The sequence below is a fragment of the Pectinophora gossypiella genome, chromosome 21 (genome assembly GCF_024362695.1).
Source record: "Pectinophora gossypiella chromosome 21, ilPecGoss1.1, whole genome shotgun sequence".
Lineage (NCBI taxonomy): Eukaryota > Metazoa > Arthropoda > Insecta > Lepidoptera > Gelechiidae > Pectinophora > Pectinophora gossypiella.
Window position 1 is genome coordinate 6,590,409 of NC_065424.1, and position 21,252 is coordinate 6,611,660.

General features: G+C 37.7%; 2 protein-coding genes and 1 long non-coding RNA gene across 3 annotated transcripts; all 3 read right to left on the minus strand.

Annotated features, from left to right (window-relative positions):
- Nucleotides 1–3,458: 3,458 nt before the first annotated feature.
- On the minus strand, nucleotides 3,459–12,054 carry LOC126376643 (beta-1,3-galactosyltransferase 5-like). Its single transcript, XM_050024177.1, has 8 exons — nucleotides 12,036–12,054; nucleotides 10,802–10,922; nucleotides 9,857–10,025; nucleotides 9,444–9,624; nucleotides 8,584–8,803; nucleotides 7,858–7,980; nucleotides 5,535–5,673; nucleotides 3,459–4,171 (listed from the first exon to the last, which is right to left on the minus strand). The coding sequence occupies exons 2-8, from the start codon at nucleotides 10,842–10,844 to the stop codon at nucleotides 3,988–3,990; spliced, it is 1,059 nt and encodes a 352-aa protein (XP_049880134.1). The 5' UTR covers nucleotides 10,845–10,922; nucleotides 12,036–12,054; the 3' UTR covers nucleotides 3,459–3,987.
- Nucleotides 12,055–17,564: 5,510 nt separating this feature from the next.
- LOC126376774 (uncharacterized) lies at nucleotides 17,565–21,212 on the minus strand. Its single transcript, XR_007567756.1, has 3 exons — nucleotides 21,021–21,212; nucleotides 19,149–19,254; nucleotides 17,565–17,873 (listed from the first exon to the last, which is right to left on the minus strand). It is a non-coding gene; the product is annotated as an uncharacterized LOC126376774 (long non-coding RNA).
- Nucleotides 19,628–20,781, minus strand: LOC126376696 (replication stress response regulator SDE2). The gene has a single exon (XM_050024249.1). The coding sequence runs from the start codon at nucleotides 20,603–20,605 to the stop codon at nucleotides 19,889–19,891; it is 717 nt and encodes a 238-aa protein (XP_049880206.1). The 5' UTR covers nucleotides 20,606–20,781; the 3' UTR covers nucleotides 19,628–19,888.
- Nucleotides 21,213–21,252: the final 40 nt, after the last annotated feature.

Genomic DNA, 21,252 nt, shown 5'->3' on the forward strand with positions numbered 1-21,252 from the left:
AAACAAAGTCGCTTTTTCTGTCCCTATATCCCTATGTACGCTTAAATCTTTAAAACTACACAACGGATTTTGATGCGGTTTTTTTAATAGATAGAATGATTCAAGAGGAAGGTTTATATGTATAATAACATCCATTAAATAGTGGAGAAATACTGTTATTTTTGAAGTTTTTAATGTGATGTCGCAAATAATTTCATTTTTTCCTCAGCGTTGCACCCGAGCGAAGCCGGGGCGGGTCGCTAGTAATGACATAAAACAACTTAGATTCAAACTATGCGATGCAATTAAATATTAGGATGCGATTTCCACTTGAATTCAATTAAAACCAACGAACTAAGACGAAATAAGTATTTGAATTACGATTACATAAAACATTTTCATGCGATGAAAATGAATACACAAATAAAATCAGAAACTATTATTATGACGCTTTTTGTAGATTATTTTTATCAATTATAACTTTACAAAGGCAAAAAATATACACTATTGTAGGTAGGTAATATACATTGTTTTAAGTTTACGCGGTTATTATCAAAATTAAAACACATAATAACGGGTTCTTACCGCGTTTTAAATAGGGATATAAGACTCCCGATATTTCGACACTGTCATCCCGTGATCATGGCACTTGTAACAGTGTCGAAATATCGGGAGTCTCATATCCCTATTTTAAACGTGGTAAGAACCCGTTATTATGTGTTTTAATTATGGTAGGTAATATACTTGAAAAAGTATTTAGTTTTACAATGGTGCCGATTCCAGTCCATCTAATTTTATTTTAAATTATAGCCGGGTCGTTCTTCTTTTTTATCGACAATGATCTGTCCTTCGTTCTGCTTCTGATAAGTTATGTTTTAGAATTTTGTTTCATGTTTCCATTGTCCAAAAATATAGTTATCTTATTATACTCAAAATACAAGCAAAATACTAATCGGTTCCTCAATTAGTCCTTAAAGAAGCTTGATTGTTTTTCACAAAATTCTGTGACAGAGTGGTAAATTAAAATGCTGTCTCCGATGAAAAGGACCACTCTGTCACAATATTTTTTGGAATGTGTCTACAAAGAATAGTTTGTTACCAAGATAAAGAGAACCTCTAAATGGTCCTCTACAGACACATCTTTATATGATGTTTTAAAATATTTAATGCCGTTATAATTTTAAAGATGTTAAATCCGATAAATTGAGAAAATGTCTTTTTATTGTCGATAAAAAAGAAGAACGACCCAGCCGTCATTTTCTTATCCGCCGAAAAGGAAAGGGACGGATGATTCACAACTGTTAATATTAAAATGACTGAATGAATAATCTATCAACCTATCAAGACGAGATAATACCAGATTCAAAATATAGTCCGGAACATGAGGGAAAAAAGCACACCGGACTACAAAAAAGTTGTTTGACGTAAGTTCGAAGGACGTAAAATCACTATGCCTCTGTGGTACACCGGCTTGCTGCTCAATCGGGGAACGCCTGTTCGAATCCCGGTACCGAACTTCCACCATGAGTTATCAATTTATCTTAAGCGCAATTTCCACAAACACAGTTGGCGTCGAGCATTATAAATGTCGATACAGCTCACCACCTATCACGTTGTTCTAACAGAAAGCTCGGTGAAGTGTGGGTAAGTACTTCGTTTAATAGTTATCTTATGTAATTAAGCCGAATTAATTATTTCAAGCTGTTTTCTCACCTGCCCAGCAGTAGTGTGTCAAGCCGAGGATCGTCAGAAGTATTGCCAGCTTGTTCATGGTGACGGTTCTGGCTTGAAAACGACTCGGAAGTGTATATATTGGTTTCGAATCGATGAATGCGTTGATGGCATACCAGAGACGGAGTCGGAGATTATTTTGAAATATTAACAAAGGGAAATTTTAAATTGAAAAAAAAATCGAACTTGAATCGAAAAAGATGGAACTTGTACCCTGGCTTGTTAACCATTACACCACTGGGTCTTCCTCCTGTCCATGCGAAATCCTTTCGATCTACTTATGTATCGTCATTAAGCCGATGCCAGCGCCATCTATATATTTAATATTGAATACTAATCATCAATGTAAGAGCCACGCTCTTGTCAGTGTAGCATTCTCCATTCTTGTCTATCAATGGTCAATTCTTTAACTTCCTTCCACGAAACTCTTTAACTTTCTTCCTTCAAAATGGAGATGTCCTTAGAAAAGGTTTAGTATGATCTACCCTGAACCGGCGTGCTTGTATGAAACGAAAAGAGGTTGGATAGGCCCTAATTTTATCTGTACTTTTCGTAAGATAGTATAGAAAAGTATTTTTTTATAAATACCCGATCATACTAAGGTTTTTAGCTTTCCTGCGATAAGGAGGGATCTCCTTGCATGGTAGTCGATATTTTATTTTTACCATGCAGGTTGTAATGCACAATATGAATATACTGTTGCGGACCCCATAAAGTTTCCGGATGAACGAAGTGCAAAGCTGAAGTACGCTTGTTTCGCGCTCACTTGGCTCTTCCCAACTCTTTCTTCTATTCCATGCTTGTCACCATAAGGTTCATATACGTTTTAGGACTTTCCAAATCCGTATCTGCGTTTACTGAATGAATCAAGTGAACAATGCGAGTTGAAGCAATAAGACGAGGGATCGTAAACCTTATCTCCACACCTGTGTAACTGTGTGGCGTGCAGATGTTGGACACAGAAGCACCACAGTCTACGCCATGTCGCTTTTTAAATCATCATCATCAGCCCATTAACGTCCCCACTGCTGGGGCGCGGGCCTTCCCTATGGATGGATAGGGAGATCGGGCCTTAAACCATCACGCGGGCCCAGTGCGGATTGATGGTTATTAACGACTGCTAATGCAGCCGGGACCAACGGCTTAACGTGCCTTCCAAAGCACGGAGGAGCTCGAGATGAAAACTTTTTTGTGGTCACCCATCCTATGACCGGCCTTTGCGAAAGTTGCTTAACTTCAACAATCGCAGACCGAGCGCGTTTACCGCTGCGCCACCGAGCTCCTCGCTTTTTAAATATTATGTTAGAATGAAAGATTATTATGAACGTAATGTGCGCAAGTTCGAATCCAGCACAGGCCTATAATTGATAATTGTTTTCGAATTCATGTTTGCATCATAAATGATTATCACGTGAAGAAACCCACATTCCCGAGAAAGGCGTTTTCGGAGGTATGTGACCTAACCTGTATTGGGCTGGTTCTGCCAGGTCAGACAAGCATAGCTTCTGTAAAAAACCGGACCTTTTAAATTTTCAGGTTAGGTAAGTAAGTGGACCCTAAAAATCGTAATGCTAGGGAGATGATGTTTTATAATAAAAATGTGTTTACGTTTTTTTATTAAAGTGCTTCGGAGGGCACTAAAAATTATTTAAAAATAAGTACTTATACGTTACCATACAGGATAGTGAAAAAGTCCAAAAATAAATACGGGAAAGGAAAGGGATGGGAAAAAAGAATGAGACAATATATTATATACTTAATCAAAATTCTTTATTATTCAGTCTTCAAAAGCCTCCGTGGTCTAGTGGTTAGAGCATTGGGCTCACGATCTGGAAGTCCGAGTTCGACTCCCAAAGGGGACATTGTCGAAATCACTTTGTGCGACAATCGCACGCTTGAATCACCTGATTGTCCGAAATAGTACGATGTTTCCTTGCTTCGGAGGGCGTGTAATACCGTTGGTCCCGGCTATTAGCCTAAAAAAACACCTCCACCAATCAGTAGTGGAGAAGCGTGGGTGATAAAAGACACAGAGGGGATGAGGTCGGCGCCCTATACGAATTGGTGCGGGGCGGAGAACCCGTTCTATGCATAGTTGTACAGTCATGAGCAATATAATGTACCCACTTTAGGACTCTGTCGCACTAACATATTTGACGTATAGTGAGACTTACAGTTCAATTTGTCAAAAAAGTTAATGTGATATGGTACCAAAGTGTATACATATATTGCTCGTGACCGTACGTAGTTCTTTATTCTATGGCTTTAATATTACTGCTAGCTAATTCCAAAGAACCTTAGAAAGTCATCGTAATTCTGGCAGACAGGATGGCCTTTCGAGTACTGGTCCCCTATCGGCTGTATAGAGGTCCATATTCGGAGTATTTCTTGAGGAGTCACACTGTGTATTGACGCGTATCTCCAATTGTGACAGCCGAATGGCAGCCAGGACGACCATGGCCTGGAATTAATAAAAAAAAAACGAAAAAATAAAAAAAAGAATTAAAGAAAGTATAGAAAGAAAGATAATTGCAATAAATTCAAATTCAAAAATATCTTTATTCAGTTCGTAACATAGTTACACTTTGAATTGTCAATTTTTACATAACGAACGTCTCATCCGCCTAAAACTACTGCAGCTTCTCACAACCTGTATAGCCGGAGAAAAGAAGCTACAAGAAAAACCTCGGCTCAGGGCCCTAGACGTTCTTTAAAAAAATAACATAAACATAAAATATTGTTATACAATTTAGTCATTTAGCTGCCTAATATCAGTTCTCAGACAGTTAATCCCATGCATTCATATCTTCCAAATAATCACTTACTATATAATAACCTTCTTTGTAAAGTTTCTGTTTAACTACTGTCTTAAAACAGTTGAAAGGCAAATTCTGAATGTCAATGGGAATCTTATTGTAAAACCGTATACATTGCCCCTTAAATTTGTAATAATTTGCCGCTGTAGCCCAGTTGGATGAACGCTTGACTATCATTCTGAGGTCGCAGTTTCGAATCCCAAAACGAGCCTAAACCTTGTAAATAAGACTTGTAGTTTCCGAGAAATGCGTTTACAAGTATACATACTAAGCAATGCAATCCCGATCTCTCGGGATTAAGATCTCGCAAGATCTCATCAAATTTTTAGGGATCAATCCCGAAGCATAAAATGACGAGATCCCTTTCGAGATTGACGGGATTGGGCGAATCATAATCATATTATTATCATTTATTGCGTTCCCTCTTGAGTTACCTGAGTTACTTTTTGTTTTGATTATGCTGATTTTCTAAAAAAAATATTTAGTTAGTAATATTAAAGAATAAAGGTTTTTGTTTTCTTTCAAAAAATATTATGTTTTCATGATCTCGCGAGATTGGAAATTTCAATTCCGCGAATTATACTTTCATAAAAAATATTATGTTTTCATGATCCGACCACACCGAACATACAATTCATTTACATTTATACGTACAAGAAACACAAAAAAACAAAACAAAATGAATATATACAAAATGAATATATAATAAGTAATATATGAAGAGGTAATGTAATAAAATAAATAAATACATAACATAACATCACGTCTGTATCCCCAAAGGGATAGACAGAGGTGTATAGTGATGTACCTACATCTATTCCTCGTCAGCAATATTTAAGTCCCATGTAATAAAAGCGAGCCAGTAATCGGACACAAATCCCGGCAAATATTTGATTGAACTGCTTTTTAATTTACCCGTTCAGTTTTAGGGGCCTTTGGCTCAATACCTTGAAACCAGGGTTGATGAGGCTGGTAATCCATCTCACATTACACGATAGAAGAATTTACCTGAAGGGACTCAACCGCGAGTCATGGGAGAGTGTCAGATGCAGAGTCTTTTTAGCCACATTGTATGTAAAGTAGACATCCTCCAGATTGTGAAGTGGTACTTTGTTAGCTGCCTGCAGGATCGCGCGTAGGTACTCTCCTGAGAAAAGCATATTGATGAGCATACGTTCTCGATTCATCGCAATACCAAAAACACATAATAATTGGTTCTTACCGCGTTTAAAGCAGGGATATGAGACTCCCGAACCCGTTATTATGTGTTTTAATTATGATAATAACCGCGTAAACTGAAAACAATGTTCTTCAAAAAAGCCAGTCAAAAAATATCCCCTATTCCCAGTAGTTTTACCGAGTGGTCTTACCAGTTGAACTATTGGGAATTTCCTTCCCAATAGACTTACTAGTAAGACCACTGGGAATTATGTACCTCAGTAGACATCCCTGCGTCAAAATGGCGGGGGCAATTCGGTATGTAAGGGAAAAAGTTACGCTTTTAAAACCATTCCGATATTTCGTCATAATTAGCTTTATTTCTTTAAATAAATTAATTAATTTCTCACTTTTTATCTCTCAAATCAGACGGATGGTGATTATTTTTGCGATAAACGGGTATTTATTTTACATTCATGTGATCTCTAAAGGTTTTCTGTTTACCCAAATTGTCGTTGTCAAATGCAATTTATAATAAATAAAATTTAATATAATCTGTAGTAATCAGTAGGATAAGGGGTTAACAAACTTCACGAAATTACTTTAATTATAATGAGGATCACTAACCTCCTTGATGGGGATGTTAAGTAATATGGTTTGCTGTATCCCGCTCAGAATACTTTACACTATTTACAACTCATTAATAAAGTCACATCTTATTTATCTAATAGAAATATGGGGCAGTGCGTGTAAAACGAAAATAGCTGAACTCCAAGTCGCTCAAAATAAACTTATCAAACTGTTATTTCATTATCCGTACCTAACTTCAACGGCTAAGATATTATAAACAGACATCCCAAATCACTTTAAAACAACTATACGTTTACCATACTTGCATTCTCATACGGAAGATGATAAACAAAAGCATACACACATCGATAACATTCATATAGTCAAAACAAGTAAGTACACAAGCGCTAGACAAGACGAGCCAGTTTTTATTGTTCTACCCAAGACTCGGACCAACTATGGCAAAAAAATGTTTACTTTTGATATAAGAACACCAGATATATGCTCAAAACTGACAGCTAGCATTTTCAAGGTTAGCCCAGCTGACGTCATCCGACCCTGCGTTGCCATTTCCTAAGAAATACTGGGTGTTACTGACATCGTAACGAATACTGAGGGGGTTGATTCAGACCATGATTCTGAGTTAAAATCAAGTGGAATTTTCCGTCGCAAAATTCATGATTTTTTTTTAGTTTTTTTAAAATATTTTCAATTCTATACTTTTGCGATGGAAAATTCCACTTGATATTAACTCAGAATAATCAGATGAATCATCCCTCTCAGTATTCGTTACGATGACACTTACACCCCGTACAAGTACATACGGTAGCCATATAAGTAGGTATGGGTGTTAGTGACACCGTAACGAATACTGAGGGGGATGGTTCAGACCATGATTCTGAGTTGATATCAAGTGGAATTTCGTGTCAAAAAATTCATGAAAATTTTTCTTTTCTTTTTAATTATTTTCCAATCCATACTTTTGCGACGGAAATTTCTACTTGATATCAACTCAGAATCATGGCCAGAACCACCCCTCAAAGTTTTCGTTACGATGTCACTAACACCCTGTATATACTTAATTAGAAAATTCAAAATATGCTTAGACTTCGCGTCCATTTTTTGTTTAATGTGTTTGTTCCCTGATTACCTTACCGGTTCCAAATGAAAATCAGCGTCATAGTCTAGACTATGGCATTATGCTGAGGTGGAACCGTTTCGGCATACGTTCATAATTGTATTATGATTTTTAAAAAAACGTGAAAACATTATTATGTCGAATAAATATTTTTTCTTTCTTTGGATATCCACCAAATAGGGATGGCACTCGGCCGTACGTCTGGAAGTCCGAAGATAAAAGGGAGATGGTGGAATGAGTTTTATACGTAGTATTATTCGTTATTCTATAAGTACCAATGGCTCTTTGTCCGGCCAAGTAGTTAATGCCATATGCGGCAAATGTACAATAAATGTATGTGTATCTCTTTCTTAGAGATAAGCTTACCTATACTGTCTGTTTTCTTTGTGTGTTTCTTTCTGTGTTCTATTATCTACAAATAAATAAATAATAGGTCACGTCAAAAAAAAAGAAAAAAAAACTTACCACTAATAAGATAGCCAGGACCAGTCATGTATTGTGGTATGACGTCCTCGGAACACAGCCACCGCGGGAGGTACCACTTGTTGTGTTCATCCCGATGTAGGAGAGAGTTGTTGTACACGTAGCCTGAAGTGAAGAAAAATTACATAAAGAGAAAATTTTAATCGATAAAAAAACTAACGTGACTTGAACCCGCAGCTCTTGTCAAGCCGGGAGGGGGGAGTTAACCATTGCACCATCGGGTCCTCCTCCTGTCCATGAGAAATTCTTTCGCGTCGGCTTAATTTTCTTCTTCTTTCGTGTGGGTTGTGAGGTGTACCAACCTCATCCATCCTGGTGTCAGGGTTACTACTGGGCCGCCAAAGGCCTCTCATGTAACAACTACTTACTTACATCAGTAAGTAGTAACCAGAACCAAAGGCTTAACGTGCCTTACGAAGCGCTGATCGTGTCACTTTCGGACAATCAGGTGATCAGCCTGTAATGTGCTAACCTAACTAGGGACCACAAAGTAATTTTTGTGATATGTCCCCACCGGGACTCGAACCCAGGACCTCCGGATCTTGAGCCCAATGCTCAACCACTGGACCACAGAAGCCGTAATTCATGCCAAAAATAGAAAGTCATCATTTTTTTTCTTATTTACCACGGAGGTCGTTAATGATGATTGGGTGTGTGTGTGTGTTGTGTGTGTGTTTCTTCAGCTGTTTATGTAAATACAAAACTTACCAAGCATTTTGGCATCTCCCCTATCCCTCAGAACGTCTTTCAACACCCAGGGGTTAACAAGCATGTCGTCATCAGTCTTATACAAGAAGCGAGCTTGTGGACATCGGTTCAAGGTCCATTGCAGCATGAGACCAGTCTTCAAGGTCAGGTTCTGGTAGTGCTCCCTGAAGTCAAACACCACCAGGTCGCTGTACTGCTTGGCTTCTACGTAATTGTCTACCTGGAAAACGTAACAACAGAGAGAGTGAAAGATACGAGTAGAAGAGACGACTTTTTTATTTTAGTTAGAAATCAGAATAATTTATTCAATGTAATTATCATGGATAAACTTGTTGAAGGTCAATGTAACATTTCTGAATTTACGTCATTTCGCAAGGTGTTATGGCTGAGGAGAAGAAATTGCAATTAGAAGAACGAACATTTTTTTTTGTAAAAAAGGTTTGTCAGTCGGGCGGGATCTGAAACAACAGCTCATGTCAAGCCGGAATGAGCATTCTTGGGTTGTATTCAGGTTAATGCCTGAATTAAAAAAAAAATTTAAAAAAAAATGTGCCCCCCGGATCCTCATCCTGTACATGCGATTTTTTCTATCTATATTGCCGCTGCACGCTGGCGATTTCCCTCATTCAGTGCGTATCGTTATCGGCCCTTAGGATTGATTAAGTCTTCTCTCACTGGGTACCCCCGAGAGTACCCAGGGTAATAGGCCAGAGCCTATTGTCTTAATTTTTGTACCGGGTGAGAGCCCTCAGCGACGCCCGCGGTTGGTCTTTCCTTCCAGTCGCTCCTGTCAAAACCAGACCTGTCAATTCTTCTGATTGGGTTAGATAACGTTGAGATGATAATGACCATCAACGTACCAACTGCTCATCATTTATATCGCCATCCAGCCCCATGATGAAGTAGGTGGGCAGCCGGCTGCCCCAGGTACGCCTGATGGCTTCCCGATGGTCCAGTCTACTTGGCGCGCTAGCCACCAGAACTACTACTGGCTCCTCCTGTAGGCTGCACAGCACTGATGACGGCTCGATCAGGAGTTGGCTGGAAGAAAAAAACAAAATAATTTAGCATAACGTAAGATCACGACTATATCCCAATTGGGGTAATCAGAGTCTATGTATACAGGGTGTTAGTGACATCGTAACGAAAACTTTGAGGAGTGATTCAGACCATGCTTAAATTTCCATGAATTTTCATTTCAGTAAAAATATTAGAGTTGCCAACAAAGTCACGTCGAAAAACACAAAAAAGAAATTAAATCAATAGTACCAACATCTCGTCAAGGTAGTGCTGTAGACTTCGACTCCTCCTGAAGTGGCTGAGGTCCTGGTGCGGAGCTGGGGGCAGCAGTAACCCGCTGCTCACCCTGGATAGTCGCCAGCACACTGTCACCAGCACTGTCCATATTAGCAGAGGTAGGAGTAGACTTGGCTTGCGGAGTCCTGGGAAAGGATAGATAATTGATAATAATAATAATAAAAATAACTAACTAATAATAATAATATTATTGATATCACGTGGGTCCCACCCCCCTCCCACCCTATAACATGGGACTTAAACATAAGTGGTGATAGGGAATACAATCCCGACTCGAGATTGCAACTTCGAGATCCCGCAGGATTGGAAATATCAATCCCGCGAGATCCCGATATTTTCGGGATATACTTCACCGCTGAGCACGTGATGATCATTTATGATCCAAACATGAATTCGAAAACAAATTCGACAATCATTGGTTTATGTCACAACAGACATTTATAAATTAAAATTCTTAAGTGAGTGAAACGATTTCTTGACCTCTGGTACGAGCTTCCATCCAATTGACCAAATATTCGTAGTACTCATGATCATAGATTGATCAATGTATTTAATAGCGACTGGGACTGATAGATTACATATTCAATTTATAGCATAGCATCACGTCTATATCCCCAAAGGAGTAGACTGAGGTATATACGTAGTATAATTATGTAGGTATACAGGGTGTTAGTGACATCGTAACGAATTCTGAGGGGGATGATTCGGACCATGATTCCGAGTTAATATCAATGTGGAATTTTCCGTCGCAAAATTCATGATTTCTTTAGTGTCATTTTTATAATTATTTCCACTTGATATCAACTCAGATTCATGGTCTGAATCATCCCTCAGTTTTAGGTTACGATGTCACTAACACGCTGTATACGTATAATAATATGTTGTGTGCTTATGTACTTACCAAATGTTTTCCACAGCGTTCTTCTAATCATCATAGTCTTCATTTTAACGAAAAAATATTTAAACTTCACAACGGGAAGTGACGCATTTTTAAAATAGCAAACAGAACAGATAAACTATACCTGCGCAAAGCACAAATAAAACACTTGCTATGTCACAGATAGCTTATCCAATGCACTTTGTTTTATCACTGTCTAGTCCTTGATGAGAGCTCTCAGCTACCTACTTGGTCGGCCAAGTAGTACAATGCTATTACAATAAATTACAACAAAAACTATGGGCTTTTTATGTAGATTATTCTTTGGAAATACTTCTTTCAATAATTTAATGTTGTAATTTAGATTTTTTCAATAAAAAGTTTAGTAATTTAAAATTTAATAAAATAATTTGCTTTATTTATCAATGGAACAGTATTGTTGAATAGCAAAATTTTGTATTGAATGTAAAATTCAAATTTGGAACACTAATTTTAAGTAAGGACGCAATTGAGAATTCTATTGCGGGTAACCGGTAACACTACTGAGTAGATACCTACCTACATTTTGTACGGGAAAAATATTAACTATTATTATTATTTATTTATTGTTTTCCCGGAAAAAATAAATTTAAAAATATAATTTACTTAATGTATAGGTAAGTAGGTAAATAGATATTTATAATAACATAACATAGCTGATTTAGAGGGTGGGGCAACCTCAGGCCTGTTGTCTCCAATTTTTGTATCGGGTGAGAGCCCTCAGCGCTCCCCATATGTCCGGTCAAGTAGTTAAAGCCATCTGAAGCAAACCTCTGTAGCTAAGTCACATGAAAAAGCTGATTTAGAATAGATCATATTACATTTCAAAACACTATTGAATACCTAATAGGCAAATTTTCCTTGTAACTGCACATTTTTTGCAATCGAATGAAGTTTATAATTTAATACGGAATTAGGTACAAAATAAATAAGTACCTACCTGAATATTTTATTTATTTTATTTTGTTCCACATTTTGTTCACTAAAACGAAATAAGTAAGTAAGCAAATAATTATAACTACTTACGTACTAAATTAATTAATTAGGTACTAACTAAATTATTACTATTTAAATAAATGAATAGTTTTTAATTTCGATTTTTGTGCTAGATTATTTTATTAAGTAATAATTATTTAATTATTAACACTATTATTTTGTGAAATTGTGCTTAAAAGCTCTTTAATTTTTTTAATGATTATTTCCCGATTCTTTTTATTACTTTACGGATACCAGGTAGGTACGTCTAAGCCCGCATGTTGGCTGGGGTAAACTGAATGCCCGTCCATTGTTGTAGTGATAAGTAAAATAAACTCACAAACGGTTAACGGACCCGTCTTATCGGACCACTAAAATGTTTCACAAGAATATGGTAATTTTTAAAACCGAAACTATGTTCGTACGGTCACGAGCATTAATATGTATACACTTTGGTACCATGTCACATTAACTTTTTTGACACATTGAAATGTCATCATCATCATCATCAGCCGTATGACGCCCACTGCTGGGCATAGGCCTCCCCCAAGGATCTCCACGACGATCGGTCCTGCGCTGCCCGCATCCAGCGGCTTCCCGCGACCTTCACCAGATCGTCGGTCCACCTTGTAGTGGGCCTACCCACTGAGCGTCGTCCGACACGTGGTCGCCACTCCAGAACCTTTCCGCCCCATCGGCCATCGGTTCTCCTCGCTATGTGTCCTGCCCACTGCCACTTCAGCTTTGCAATTCTCCGAGCTATGTCGGTGACTTTAGTTACATTGAAATGTAAGTCTCACTAAATGTCAAATATGTTAGTGCGACAGAGTCCTAAAGTGGGTACATTATATTGCTCATGCATGACTGTACGTACCTACCTTACCTAACAACTAGGATGCCTAACGGTGTCTTAAGTGACATCGTGTTCAGTGATGTGCCGTTCACGGGAATTTTCCCAAAGTGGGAATGTTCCCGTTGTAAAAAACTCTTTAATAGTAAGGACACTGGCTGCTTTTCTTTTTGGAATTGATCTTTCGTGTAAACGTTAGGCAATAGTAAGTAAAAATCTTTATTTCCTCTACAAAAACATATGGATACATAAATGAATACATACAAAAATACAATATTTGTAGACGCTGGAGCCTAAACTAGGATACCCTGTGTTTTAGGACTCCAGGGGCCTGTTTAATAAAACTTACAATTGTAAATTACAATGACAATTTGATGTACATTGCGGAGTGTGTGATCACGAATATTTTGCAGTTTCATATTGGCTACGTAATGAACACCAAATTGTCATGGTAATTTACAATTGTAAGTTTTATAAAACAGGCCCCAGGCCTCTACCTACAGAAAGTCATGGTCAAGAGAAAATAATACAATAAAGCTCTTTTTACATGTTTAGTGGGAATATTCCTCGGAAAGACACGTTACTTATCGTGTTGTGTTAATAGGTTGAAAATATACAAACATATCTTACTTACTTACATATATAAAGTGGCGCTCATAATTCATAATGGGGTAGACAGTAGGTATACTACACGTATCTGCAGCGAATGATATCTACGTGGATAAACGGCGACAATATAAGTACACGATTTTTGTATGGAGTGTCTTTTTGTATGGAGTGTCTTTTTGTATGGTGTGGATTTTTGTATGGAGTGTCATTTAGTATGGAGTGTCTATTTGTATGGAGTGTCTTTTTGTATGGTGTGGATTGGCCGTACGTGTGTGTGTTTATTTGTATGCATTTAGGTGGCTCAGCTACCAATTTAATTGCCAGCCAAGTAGTTAATGCTACGTGCGGAAACTCGCGTCAAAATAAAAACACTATTCTTACTTTAAATTGGAATAGCAGCGCCATAGTACCGGCCCGTGTGTGTTTGGTGTTAAACCGCCGTAGCTGTCACAACATGGGCACATGAAGTCTTCGACCACTTCGCCTAAATTGTTGCCGAGTAACACTATGTCATCATCATTATTTTAAGAGCCACGCTCTTGTCTATGTAGCGTTTTCCATTCTTGTAGGTATATCAAAGGCTAATTCTTTGACTTCCTTATAACACACGACGTTCGCCTTCTCTTTACTTTGTTCAATATAAGCTCTTCTTGGTCTTCCCCTTCCTAAATGTTGTACCGGGTGAGGCCTTCAGCGCTCCCCATTTGTCCGGCCAAGTAGTTAATGCCATCTGCGGCAAATCTACAATAAGTCACGTCAAAAAAAATTTTTTTTTTTTTTTGGTAACGAAGGGGAAATCCTCATGGATACCTCGCCACCCGGGGGAGCGACGAGGTTATGTCGGACTCCTACCGACTAAAACCCCTCCGATGGCACTCTGCGGTGCATGTCGGGGAGCTCCGGGATCTCTGTCGAACGCACCGGTGCTCCCCTCGCACTTGCTTTCACTAAAGCGCGTCCCGGGGTAGATCCCCACCCCTACGCCATCCCAGTTTTACGGCGATGCGAGGCCATATCGCATTGCCGTCCATCCCGGAGATCGTGTGTTGAGTGGTTCGGGCCCCCGCCCTTATCACTCACGATCCCCAGTGTCCCCTTTCAGTCGCCTCTTACGACAGGCAGGGGGTACCGTAGCCCTATTCTTGCGCCCGGAACTACAGGGCGGTCCCCTTCCCCCTAACCCAACTTCCCTTCTATGATGTTTTTAATAAATTCCTCGTGTCCTATTCAGTGTCCAATCATCTTGCCTCTTCTGTCCTCAATAACTCTCAATATTTGTCTTTCTCTTACTGATACTAGCTCTTTTTGAAAATAATATAGGCTTGCGTTTGACTACAATCTCACCTTTATTTGAATATTTGAATATTCTTTATTTGCATACTATGATGGTGTACAAGTTTGTAAGTTACATATATGAGTTTCACACCTGATGGTAAGTGACGATATGGTCTAGAGCTAGAGTAATCGGGTCATCGGGATCGTATATTACGTCCTTCGGACGCCATAGGCGACATGCGGACTCGTTTAACTTAAGTGCTGAGGGCATATCTCCCTTGTTTCTATGGTCAGAGGTGCTAAAAAGGCCACATTGAAGCAATTCATCTAAAAAACCACATAATAATAAATTTTAATATTAAATTTTATTTATTTATTTACTTATATCTAATAGTACGACACATCACCATTACAGGCGGACCCAATGCGATGATGGAAAAACAAGGTTCCTTTGAGAAACCAAATAAACATTAATATAAAATTAACAAAAAATAATAAAGAATATATGACAGAAAATAACAACTTTACAAACAATATTAATATTACTTAAACATTAATATTTAATATTTTTAATTAATTTAAACACTATTATTTAAAATTATTTAAAGTAGAATATTGCAATATATTAGCAATATTGCTATTTGACATTTATGTTGCATTGCGCACTTAATTTAATACTTATGCGTATTCCAAACTCCCTACGAGCCAGCCAAGGCCAAATAGTACCTTAGGGAATTTAGTAAAACACGTTTTGTTCCGTCAAGGAGAACAATGTTGGTTTTGGCGTAACATGGGACACTGAAGGCCAAAATATTGCACGTAACCATAGATAATAAAGACTAATACGACATAGAACTGTGGCTCTTCGCCCGTGGGGCCTTATTTTTTAATCGCTCACCTTCAACCCGCGTGCGAACATACAGCCGGGCACAATGACTTCGGGTTTCGCGGCTCCTACGGGGCGTCTAGGTGTGCGTTCACTTTTGAGCTGTCTCCCGTCTATAATTCGTAAATCCCGACACCCCGTCTGCTCCAGTGGACGCGCACCTTTATTACTTACGTTCTTAGAAATATATAACAGTTGCACATAAATTAAGGGTATAAAGACTAGATCAGCGTGCTCATATTTAGCAATAAATACATGTGTTAGCGTACTTAATACAATTAAAATATTCGTACAAATTGATGGAATGATAGTGATTTTATTAATTTAGGAAATGAAATAGTTGTTTTTAAAAACGGAAGCACGATTTGAGGCGTTATTTTTGAATCGTTTGCCTTCAACACACTTTCGTAAATACAGGGCGTAAGTGACACCGTAACGAAAACTTTGGGGGATGATTCAGACCATGGATGATTCCGAGTTGATGTCAAGTGAAAACTCGCGTGCGAAAATATAAGTATACCTGTCTCATCTTGCAAATGACAAATTCTGATGTGCTACATGAAATGGGTATATACATATTTTCAAACGTAACTGTATCTTACTTTAAAATATGGCCGTAAGCCGATAAGGAGTATGCAGAATGTCTGTCGGTCTTCTTCTTCTATCGTGTGGATTGTGAGGTGAATTACCAACCCTATCAACCCTGGTGTCAGGGTTATTACTGAGCCGCCAAAGGCCTTATATGACTCATGTAACGACTACGTACTTACATCAGTAAGTAATAACTGGGACCAACGGCTTAACGTGCCTTCCGAAGCACGGATCTTTTTACTTTTTGGACAATCAGGTGATCAGCCTGTAATGTAACCTAGGGATCACGAAGTGATTTTTGTGATTTGTCCCCACCGGGATTCGAACCCGGGACCTCTGGATCGTGAGCACAACGCTCAACCACTGGACCACGGAGGCCGTTTGATATAGGTGTCTGTCTGTGAGGTGTGGATACTTTTTTTTTATTCAAAGTAATAATAAACGTTTTACAATCAAAAACCGTGTACTTAGTTCATCTTACGTTGGATGTGCCTCTGACTACTCCATTGGGATATAGTCCTGAGCTTATATGTAACTACAGTCATGAGCAATATAATGTACCCACTTTAGGACTCTGTCGCACTAACATATTTGACATTTAGTGAGACTTACAGTACAATTTGTCAAAAAAGTTAATGTGACATGGTACCAAAGTGTATACATATTAATGCTCGTGACCGTATTGTTCTTTCCTGGGTGTTAACGACGCACGGACATTTTTATATAGATTTTATACCTTTTGATAATTATATACAATCTCCTTAGTTTTTAAGAATTTATGTTTTATTCTTCTTTTACGGTGAGATTGTCTTTTGTCTTTTTTCCTTTGTTTTATCTTCCAATTTTCGCTGTCTCCAAGATCGGTTATTTTTATTTTTGCTTTTCTTTTATATTTCCTTTTTCCTTGTATGTATTTTAGTAAAGTGATATTCCTTAGATTTTCTTTTATTTCCGCGCACCCGCTGCCGAACAGTTACACTGGGTTTCTAACTAGGTACATTATGTCCTTTACTTAATTTCGTCTAATGTACCCAAGTATAAGTATAGCCTTCTATGGATGTGAGACTTGGACACTGACACAGAAGGACAGAGAGAGACTCGAGGCCTTTGAAATGTGGTGTTGGAGGAGGATGGAAAGAATAAGTTGGACAGAAAGGGTTACAAATGAGGAAGTGCTAGTAAGAGTAAGGGAAAAGAGACGAATACTGAGAATTACTGAGGACAGAAAGACACGACGAATTTATTAAAAACATCATAGAAGGAAAGCTAGAAGGAAAGAGAGGAAAGGGAAGACCAAGAAGAGCTTATATGGAACAGATTAAAGGAAAGGATAACGTCGTGTCTTATAGGGAAGTCAAGGAATTGGCCTTTGATAGACTGGAATGGAAAATGCTACAGTGACAAGAGCGTGGCTCTTAAATTGATGATGATGTAGGTACCCAAGTACTTTCCTAAAAAATAATACACCTAGCTAAAAAAGGAAAAAAATAAACAGAAAAAATAACTTAAAAACATCGTTTTATTCAACAAATTAATAAAGAAACGAACAAAAACATGCTTAACAAATCGTTAATCTTTGGTTTTTACAATAAATAATATTAACAACACTCAGCTTCCATTAATAATAAAACTCTGCTTGTAGCTACGTGGTCTGTCTTTAGTCGAAATTGATACAGTTGATCACTTATCACATTTGCCTGTGATTTTTGTTAACATACCACTGCGTATGATCAACATGTAGCTTTAATCTAAAGGTAGTTTAACAATCTAGTCGTCATCGGAAGGCTGTTTCACCCAGAAGCCCCAGGGGGCATACCCGTCGTGCTTAGTGGGGCCCCGATACACTTTGATCTGGACACGAGCCACGTCGTCTAAAAAAATGATCAAAAATACATTACAAACATAACATAACAAATACTTTATTGCACACAAAGGAAATACAAAACAAAAGAGAAATAGAAACAGTACATTAGGCGGTCGTATTGCTAAATTGCTATCTCCTCCAGGCAACCCTTCGAGTATAGGATATATTTAAATAGGATTAGGATAATTATATTTAATTTAACACATTATTTACACAATAGTACGAGCAGTATAGCACAGAGTTCTTGTAGGTAACTGAGAGAGATGTCGATTTTGGGGTATAAATGATTACCCTTTTTATTATACCCAAGCACAATTGCATTTCCCACTCATTATGATTCTGATCAAAATGAAGAGAATCAATATTAGCAACATAATGTGATCCAAATATCAATCAACAATTTACCGGGCATTACTTAGCGCAGCATATTTCCCTCGCCATCCAACGGGGCAACGCTGCGAGCGTGATGGGCACATTCGGTCGAGAGGTGATAAAAGGGAGCATTTTTAATTGAGCTTTTTAATTTAGTTTTAGTAGTATAGTTTTAATCCTTATTTTTGCGTTTATTACCTATTCTTATTTTTTGTAAACTTGTTTATTACTGTTTTTTATTATTGTTTCTATTAAGTTTATTTATTATTAAATAAAAGGTATTTATTTGCTATTAAAAAAAATCAACAATTATATTTATATATGCTTCTGCCATTACATTCTATTTTTGAATAATTATGTACCCGAGTAATGAGAAAATAGGTAATTATTACGTTAGAGCCGTACAACGCCATCTAGTTAATTGTTTTTGCCGAATTTTTTGCTCATTCAGTGCCGAGGGCATATCTCCCTTATTTCTTTAATCTGTGGTAGATACCTACATGCTTTTATAAAATAAACAGCGGGACGTATAAAGGATTTCTACAGCATGACGTGTACTTTAATCACGCCTGTAATTCCTACTCGGGTGGGCAGAGCTACAAGTTGATGATGTGCTAAACCGCATTGACAGACTATCATCCCATCAAAAAGAGCAGTCACGTCAATCTGATTGATCGAGAGATTGATTCAAATTTCGTTTTTTCTCGGGTCTGACACTACCTTTTGTATCTACTTCTTCTATCGTGTGGGTTTTGAGGTGAATTACCAACCTCATCAACGATGTCAGGGTTATTATTGAGCCGCCAAAGGCTGACATGGCTCATGTAACGACTCATGTAACCGGACCAACGGCTTAACATGCCTACTATTATTGCGTGTATCTACTGTTTCTACAAAAGTAACGAAATACCTTTCTTCTCTTCAGCCTGGTCGTGGTCATCATCATCGAACTCCTGAGGTCTGGCTGCTGCAAGTACCACCAACGAAAGCAGGAACAACGTTGTCCATACGCCTGACTGAAAGGTAAAGCAATGAGAAAACGCTACTTCATTGTTACATTGCTATTGCAAAAGGTACAGGCGCTTTTACTACAAAACTGTGTGAAAATGTTTCATGCAGATGTGGAAAAAGTAACATAAGAACAAAACAAATAACCTCGTAAGGATTTTCAGACACAACAGTTAAACTTGACGATTTTTAGTTTAAAAGGCATCCGGATTTGACAACCTTAAAAGGTAAACTTATCTGTAAAAGAAACCCACCAAGCAGGAATTTACATTGATGCGTTTTTTTTTTCTTTTTATCATATGAACTTAATTTTAACATTATTAAGCTTACTGTCTCAAAATAACAGTTTCAATATCTATGCATGAATGAAATAAAACCAAATTCTTCCTACTTCTAACATTTTATTTTAAAAAACATAATTTTAGGTATTACAATGTTAATAATAAATATAAACCATAATTACAAGGTAATTTAATATTAATTTATATAAATTTAGAAATCACAATTAAAATTAAAACTATTTATTTTTTATATTTTTTTTGCCTCTCTGGCCATTTATAGTTGTTAAGTGGTACATAGAGCACAGTTAGTGGAACTGTCTATTGAAAATCTTATAATGTTCAAAATTCTAAATATTACACCTTATTTGCTAACTTCAGACAGTTGATCGGACTCATGTCCACTGTCCGTAGAGACCTGTGTATGACTCGGACTTGCTTTGACAACCTCATCCTCCTCGTCGTCGCTAAGAGATGAGCAATCAGACAAGTCTGCATCTATCCATAACTTCTTTTTCTTTGTTTTCGGCTTGTCATCTTCAGCCTTGCGTTTCACACCATTAGACGTCCCAGCAGCGTTCCAGCCGGCGTCTACTGCTGCACTGACACGCTCAGGCAGTTGTTGTCTTTCTTTCTCATACGAAGCAAGATTTACTTCGATTTTAGGCTCAGCCAATAATCTTTCGATTTTCTTCTGCTTACGCTCCGCCGCTTCGCGTTCTCGGTCTTCCTGCCCTTCTAACCACTTTCTAAGCCTTTTTTCTTCATTTATGTCACGTAGGCGACGCCCGGAGAGGTCACGGCATGCTTCGCGATTGGTTGTCTTCTCGATTTGAGCGCCTATCGCGCGTAGCATGGACCCAAATCCTCCTTTCCCTCCGACCAATTTTGTGCACACTCTGACCACATTTTCTTCAGATTTCAGTCCAAAATCATCTCCCGCAATCTTCCCGTTTATTGTAATGTACAGGTCTTCGCAAGGAATCCCATATTGTTGTGAAATTCTACGTTTTAATAAGGACACATTGTCGCATTTTATATTGAGTGAGAAACGATCTTCAAAGTAAACTTGGCACGACATTTTGTAGTTTAAATGACAATACAAGATTTGTAAACACTCCAGTCACAATATTTAAAACAAATTCACGTGGATTATGGCGTACTACGGAACACGAAATAAATACACGCGCAATGGAAATTGTTTATTTACGTCAGTCAATCAACCATTCAATTACGACAAGCCTAATGAATGAACAAATTCAATTGAACGAATGAAGATGAATGAATGGACGATGACATCACCTATACTAGTGTTGCACGCACGTATGTATATTATGGAAATATCTTTGTGGAAATATTAATATTCGTATTGAAAAAAAAACTACAGGATAAAAATATTAAGTGCAGTCATAAAATTATGCAATTGAATTTACCCGTTACATTACCTGAGGGTATAAATTAATAATCCTTAAACTTAAACAAACACAATAACTTACTTTGAAGCTCATAGTGAAGAGTTAACCGTTTGTTATCACCAGAAAGTTATCCAACAATAAACGTAACAGCGAAATTTAAGATCTTATATAGATTCGTAATATTTTCTTTTTTCCAACCCCGTTTCAAATCTCCAATTTCACGCCTCAATTCACAATAAATCTAAAGAAAGTGAAAGTGAAGTAGCGGTAAGAGTTTACGCTGCTGGAACAAAAAACCATGACGAGAAAAGAT

Bases quoted from the DNA above. Each gene is read 5' to 3' on its own strand.
- LOC126376696 (XM_050024249.1), bottom strand. From the start codon at position 20,605: ATGTCGTGCCAAGTTTACTTTGAAGATCGTTTCTCACTCAATATAAAA.
- LOC126376643 (XM_050024177.1), bottom strand. From the start codon at position 10,844: ATGAAGACTATGATGATTAGAAGAACGCTGTGGAAAACATTTG. The intron at 8,804-9,443 runs GTACGTTGATGG...TACGTTTTCCAG, and splicing joins ATATAAATGATGAGCAGTTG to GTAGACAATTACGTAGAAGC. The intron at 5,674-7,857 runs GTAAGTTTTTTT...TGCTTTTCTCAG, and splicing joins TCCTGGCTATCTTATTAGTG to GAGAGTACCTACGCGCGATC.